This window comes from Tupaia chinensis, unplaced genomic scaffold (assembly GCF_000334495.1).
Source record: "Tupaia chinensis unplaced genomic scaffold, TupChi_1.0 Scaffold144682_1, whole genome shotgun sequence".
NCBI classification, from domain to species: Eukaryota; Metazoa; Chordata; class Mammalia; order Scandentia; family Tupaiidae; genus Tupaia; species Tupaia belangeri.
This window is the reverse complement of record NW_006204543.1, coordinates 2893460-2900516: the sequence shown is the minus strand read 5'-3', so window position 1 is coordinate 2900516 and position 7057 is coordinate 2893460. Positions and strand designations below refer to the sequence as shown.

The 7057-nt window shown below is 57.8% G+C and overlaps 1 protein-coding gene across 1 annotated transcript in view; it reads left to right on the top strand.

The window, feature by feature from the left end:
• Positions 1-7057, top strand: part of HEXA (hexosaminidase subunit alpha) — a gene marked incomplete at its 5' end in the record, with an annotated part of 21839 nt that overhangs the window by 13411 nt on the left and 1371 nt on the right. The window contains 6 exon segments of the mRNA XM_027767782.1: positions 641-706; positions 2074-2120; positions 2513-2623; positions 3350-3451; positions 4157-4289; positions 5332-5512. Of these exon segments, the coding sequence (XP_027623583.1) occupies positions 641-706; positions 2074-2120; positions 2513-2623; positions 3350-3451; positions 4157-4289; positions 5332-5512 (640 nt within the window).

Genomic DNA, 7057 nt, shown 5'->3' with positions numbered 1-7057 from the left:
CGGAAGCTGCCATGGGTGCCTGAGGCCGGCCGGCCAGCGAGTCCCACAGGATGCCCGCCTTCCAGACTGTTGCCTTTCTACCTGGGGAGAATGTGCTCGTGACTCTCAGAGACCCCACCGGGCAGAGAAGGGGCACTGTCGCCTTTGCCTAGGGGAAGCCAAGGCACCGGTCCTCGCTGAGCGGCCGCCTTTGGGTACCTGTGTCTCCGAGTGGTGGCATCTTCCACAGTCGTCGATGAAGAAGCTGAGCCTAGGGAGAGGGAAGAAGGGGCCTCCGGAGGCCTGGTGCCTCGTGCCCTCCCAGCAGTCCTGTTCCCTTCGCTGAGAGGAGACTTGGGGCTTTAAGCCGGAGTTGGTAGGATGCACATTTCTCAGGGGGGGACTGACCAGGTGGGCCGTGCACGGGCGATACCTCTGCCCACCCAACCCGCCTCACGCATTGTCCCACGGGGCCTGCGGAGCCAGCGTGACCCTCCCACACTGGCCCAGGCCTGGTCACCTTACAGCCGTCCCTCTTCTAGAAATTGTTCTCGTTTATTGCCATCGTGGTCTTGCTGGGCTTTTGCCAGACTGTCGAACAGCTTGTCCGTGACCTGCAGGTGGAAGACCCTAACCGACGGGGGTGTCTCTGTCGTTGCAGATACCCTGAGCATAAACGACGACCAGTGTCTACTCTTCTCCCAGAGCATCTGGGGGGCTCTCCGAGGTAATGAGGTGGGCCGATGCCAACGGGGTGCCGGTGGGTGGAGGGCAGGCCCGGGCCATCCCTGGAAGTGGCAGGCGTCACCTGTGCTGTGGCAGTAGCTCGGATGGGGAGTGCTAGGGGCAGCCCGGGGTAGCCTGGGCCCAGGCCGCCCACAGGAACAGGCAGGGCAGGCGCTCCCACATGCCCTGCCAGGCCAGCTCTCACGGAACACCTGTCATCGGAAAGGTCTGTACAGTAGAAAACTGACGCAAGAAGTTGCCGAGTGTAAAACGGGCGGGGCGGGGGGGGATAAGCAGAACAGCCAGACGCCCGTCATTCCTGGAGATGAGTTTCCGCCGGTGATGGGGGCGCCCACCCCTCCTCCTGTTGGCCGGTGGAGTGTTGGTCCCCAGGTACTGACTGCCGGGGATGTGGGCTGCCTGGGTAAAACCTCTGCTGGTAAGCAGTGAGGGTCGTTCGCACGGCGTTCCCCCCTCCCTTTATCCCCACCGCGCCCCGGGCCGGCTCCTGACTCGCTGGGCAGCGCCCGTGGGCGAAGGTCCACAGTTGCACCAGAACGGTCTGCCGCGGTGGCTGCCGGCCGCTCGGGTCCATGGGGTCTTTGTTTTCACATCTTGGGACCCAGGGACCCCTCAGGAGGCAGCAGGTTCACAGCATTGGGCCCAGCTGCTGGGAGGGACAGTGCTCTGGGCTCAGCCATGCGGAGACACAAGACGCTCTGGAAGGAAGCGGCTCAAGTACGAGTTCCCGTTGGTGCAGACACGGCTCAAGGCACACGTGGCTTTCCACAGCGCGTGTGTCTGATGACCGTTGAGGCCCTGCGTGCTTGTGCGTGGCCTTGCTGGGCAGAAGGAGACTTGTGGACTGGGGCGGTTGCTGGCCCCCAGCCCGCAGTGCCCCAGAGCGGGGTCTCTCCTCAAGCTCTAGAGAGGAAGAGGGACCAGGAGAAGTGGCAGGGCGGAGATCTAGGGGCTCCAGTTCTCGGCTCCCGTAGCCCCCAGTGGGTTTTGTCCATGGAAAACCTCTGTTCGTCACAGGCAACTTGTCCTTGTGCCGGTCCTCACAAACACACATCCAGGCTCCCTTCCTGGGACTCGGGTGCGAGGAACAGGGACAGGGTGCATGGTGTGAGGGTCAGCCTGCTGCGCGGAGCGGCCCAGAGCCTGCAGTGCACCCCGGGTGAATGCAGGGCCACACAGATGCTGCCTTCCCAGCATCCTTTCTGGAAGCGTGGGGGACCCCAACCCGCCCTACGTCCCTTGTCACCACATGCCGAACACCGCACCCTGCCACGTGGAGAGCCTCCCAGACGTGTGCATCTCTTCCCGTCGCCAGCGAACTCACTGCCCCGCTGTCCCCCTCCCTAGGCCTGGAGACCTTCAGCCAGCTCGTCTGGAAATCTGCTGAGGGGACGGTGAGCACGGCTTTGTCGTCTCCCCGGGGCTCTCTCCTTGCCCCTCAGACGGGGCCCGACAGGGCACAGGCCATGTGGAGGGAAGGGGTCTGGTAGAGCGGGTCCGTGTTGAGTCACTGTCATCGGACTCCCTGAGTCATTATCTGCTCTGATGGAAATAAACGTGTTAGCAGTCAGGAACTCCCCGGAGCTGGGTCCAAGTGATGAGGGACGGGGTCTGACTGGCACGGGACGGTTGCTCTCTGAGTAGCAGCTGCTGGCCCTCACTGATGAGGGGGTGTTTGGGGAGACAACCGTCCTGCAAAACAGCCGCACGTCGGCCTTTCAGGGACCTCCTTCCCCCCATGGCATGCTCCCTTTGGACCCTGACACGTTCCCTGTCTGGCCTGCAGTTCTTCGTCAACGAGACCGAGATTCAGGACTATCCCCGCTTCCCTCACCGGGGCTTGCTATTGGATACGTCTCGCCATTACCTGCCCCTGGCCAGCATCCTGGACACTCTGGTACCCAGGCCTACGGCCGCCTGCACACCCAGGGCCTAGGGGGGTGGGACAGGGGTGGGGCAAGGCTGAGTCTCACACTCCGGAGCGGTGACAGAAAATATGTCTCTCTCTCTGACATCCTGGGGGACCGTGTAAGACACCCTGCTCCGAGACTCAGGAACGGGAGCAACTTAAATCCCCTGGTGGGCGCGGTCCTGGGCACCTGTCTGACTGCTCCAGAGACACAAGGTGGCGGGAAAGGGCTTCTCTGGCCAGGCAGAGCTGACATGGTTTAGTTAGGATCAGATCACAAGAAGCTGTTCGAAGCCTTCGCTGGGAAGTTGGACGCAGTCTCGTCTGACTGCTACCAATCCAACTGACATGCTGGCCTTTGCCTTCACTCCTCTGGTGGAGCCAAAGGGGTTGACGCGCCCATCAGCCATGGCATCTGAGCCTTGGAGTCAGACTGGCAGCCCCGCAGTGAGGGTCAGCACGAGCCGGCGGGGGCAGGGGAAGCACTAGGCCACAGGCTGTCTGGGGCTTTTAGGGAAGGCTATGGCCTTCCCCTGTGACCAGAATTCATCTAGAAAGAGGAATTCACATGCTGTCAGCATCCTTGGGTGTGTCCTGGGAGAAGACGGCAGTGCCAGGTCTCTCCTCCAGGCCGGGAGGTACACAGTGCGCCATCCCACTGGGCTCCCCACATTTGAGGCTATGTCGACCTCACTGCGTGTGCTCTGACCGCAGGATGTCATGGCCTACAACAAACTCAACGTGTTCCACTGGCATCTGGTCGACGACCCCTCCTTCCCATACGAGAGCTTCACCTTCCCAGAGCTCACCAAGAAGGTAGGCCTCAGTGTGCACGCATCCCAGGCGCCGGCCAGGTCAGCCTGGCTCTGCCCGCTGACCACAGGGCTCTGAGCCCAACAGCCTGTTTGGGTGGACACACTGGGTTTGCAGTCGGGAGACAGGAGTTCAAGCCCCACTTTGCCATTAACTTGCTTTGTGCCCTTCAGGAGATAAATCTCTTCTGTTCTTTTCCTTTTTTTTTTTTTTTTTTATTGTTTGTTTTTGTTTTTGCTATATGGCACATGTGCTCACTGAAGAGAGAAAGAGGCGGGGAGAGAGAGAGGGAAAGTGATAAATCACCCCCTGGGGGGATGGCCATGCCACAATCCCTTCTCCTCCAGTCTCTCTGGATTTTGGGCACGCACACACACATGCACCCAGTAAGATTTTCAAGCCGCTGGGTCTAAACTGTGCGGTAGGCCAAGTAGGATCCAGTGTCTTAATCTCCACACCACCTGCTGGCCCTCATCTTCTTTGCAATATTTACCATCTTAAATGGACGCTGAGCCTGCCTGGTTTTTCCATCGGCACGTGAGGCTCAGCTCAAACTGTAGATGTGATGACTTCGGGAAGTGACGGTGCCGTTCCGAAGGGCCATGGGCAGGTTTTCTGCTCGCAGGGGGGCCCTGGGGGCATTTCTGATGTCCTCCTTCCTGGTAGCCTTTAGGAAAGGAGACCCAGAGGGTGTCTTGTGCCTTTCAGGGATCCTACAACCCCGCCACGCACATCTACACGCCACAAGATGTCAAGGAGGTCATCGAGTACGCGCGGCTCCGGGGCATCCGTGTGCTGGCCGAGTTTGATACCCCTGGCCACACTTTGTCCTGGGGCCCAGGTGAGAACAGCTCTGCATGGCAGGGAGCCCACTGACTGCCCTCAGACTGACACTTGGGGCCGTGACAGGCCCAGCCTTGGTTCCTGGAAGAATGTTTTCCATCACTTCTCTCATCTGAGAATTTAGATAGAACTTAGTTTGCACAAAGGAGGCCACTTTTTCATATTAAAATATGAGTAAATTCTCCCCAGATGCCCCGCAGTGGATGCTACGGGGAGACTGGGAGAGGGAGCCCAGGGCGCCTGGTCAGAGTCAGGTAGCCGCCATGTTGCCCACTCACTTGCCGCTGTGTCCCTCCAGGGGGTCCCCAGACAGAGCCCCAGAGGTGGGTAAAGGAAGATTGAGAGGGCCAACCAGTGGCATGGAGGTTAGGGTGCTGGATCCCACGGGGTCGAGCCGCAGATCCAGGGTCTTGAAAATCACCAGATGTGCATACATGCCTAAAATCCCGAGGAGACTGGAGGAGAAGGGTGTGGCATGGCCATCCCCCCAGGGCGATGTCTCACTTTCTCCTTCTGCCTGTCCCTCTCTCTCTGTGCCTCTCTTTCTGGTGAGTACATGTGGCCTAGGGCAAATTTTTAGAATTTTAAATAATTTTTTTTTTAGAAAAGGAAGACAGAGAGGCTGCCAGCCTCATAGGAAATTGAAGCGCTTTTGTGGCCTCAGCCTCACAAGGGCAAGTCTGGCCAAGGGAGATGCCCCCTGGGAAATGCAGAAATACCCTCGTGATGGTTGTCCCCGCAGAAAGGGGAAGCAGGGAGGATTCGCCAGCTTGTCTGGATGGGTGCTGCCCTCTGCGCTTCCCTGAAGCTGGGAGAGCGGCTGTGGGCAAGTGCGCCTCCTGCTGGAAGCAGCCTGTCATGGCGAGCCCAGCTGTGTAGGCTGAGGAAGGTCTGCATTCTTTGTGACCGTGAGTGCCTGGGTGTGCCTGCGTGGGGTCACATGGTGCTGTGAACGCGACCGTCTTCGTACGATGAAGCCCTTCGCAGTAGGACCGCACGTCTCCCTGTGTGACATTCATAGGGGGCTCTCGTTGGCTTAGGGATCCCGGGACTGCTGACTCCTTGCTACTCTGGGGCCCATCCCTCTGGCACCTTTGGACCAGTGAACCCCAGCCTCAACAACACCTACGAGTTCATGAGCACGTTCTTCCTGGAGATCAGCTCCGTGTTCCCGGACTTCTATCTGCACCTGGGAGGAGATGAGGTGGACTTCACCTGCTGGTACGAGCCCTGCCACCTTCCCTTGGCTCACACCTCTCAGGTCTTGGGTTTTCCTTTGCCCCTGCAGAGAGACGTTTCTGTTGCTAACCACTGAACGTCACAGATGGAGAGATTTATAGAGAGCAGAGGGCCAGCAGGTGGGGGGGGCACTGGTTTAAACAATGGCTGACTTCATGGTTTGAGTCCCAGACCCGGCGGCTTGAAAATCACACAGGGCATGTGTGTGCCCAAAATCCCAAGAGGAGAGTGAAGGAGAAGGGATTGCAGTGTAGCCATCTCCCTTGGGGGGGAGATTTCTCGCTTTCCCTCGCTCTGTCTCTCTCTGGTGAGCTCACGCGCCCTATAGAAAAAACTAAAACGAATATGTGAAAATGAATCGAGGTTTATAGCTCATGGCTGTGGAGGTCAAGGTCAAGGGGTCTTGCCGGCAGGGGCTCTGCAGAGTCCCGAGGCAGCTCAGCGTGTCACATGGCAGCAAGGCAAGAGCGAGTGTGTGTGTGTGTCCTCCTTACTAACCCGCCCACGATTCAGTCTCAGGAGCCCCCGCCATGGCCTCATCTAATCCTAATTACGTCCAAGATGCTCCGCCTCTAATCCCATCTCTAATCCCGTGTCGGAATTAAGGTTCTGTTCTCTTAATACCAGCACCAATAGGTCGCAGCACATGAATTTTGGGGTGGCACGCTGAAAGCAGAGGAGGGCCTGCCTGAGTTCAGAAAGGCTGTAGTTGCGAATCCCCTTCCCTCCTCTCTCATGCTCTTGAGATATGGATGGAAAAAACAGCTCTGGGCACAAAACTGTCTTGGAAAAATCCAGGATAGAGAAAAATCATCCATTGATGAAGGTTTAAAATAGTGTAGCTGAAGAGTCAAGACACAGAATTTAAGAGTGATATGGACCAGCAGATGGCACCATGGTTACATCACTGGACTCCCATGTAGTCGACCACAGTTCAAGTCCTGGACCTGGCAACTTAAAACCCATTCTGGGCACATGTGCGTGTGTGCCTGCGTGCCCAAAATCCCAAGGGGAGAATGGAGGAGAAGGGATTGCAGGTGACTGTCCCCGAGGGGTGATTTCTTGTTTTCTGTCTCTCTGGAGAGCCCATGCACCCTATAGCAAAAACTGAAAAGAGTATTATGGCATGTCTAATTAATATAAAATCGTGAAGTCCAAATCCTTGGATCTAGTGAGCTTAAAAGAGGTTGAGGGACTTCAAGAAGTGGTCCACTAAAGGTGGGTCTGGGGAAATATAATAGTTTGGCTTTGGGAGACAAGAGGAGGGGAAATATTCTAGAAGAACAAGGTAAGGAAACTGTAGACGTCGTGAGGCCAGGGGTACATGGTCGGGGTAGACGCCAAGGCCTGGCTTCCTGGGGACAGCAGTGGGGGGAACCAGAGCCCAGCGTGCTGGAGCTCCTGGCTGAGACCTTGGACCCCAGCCAGAGGGGAGGAACACGTGCTCCCTCCAGGAGTTTGCACAGAGACCCTCTGGGACAGCTATCGTCTTCCCTCCTGCGTCCACAGCCCTCTCCCAGTGCCGGC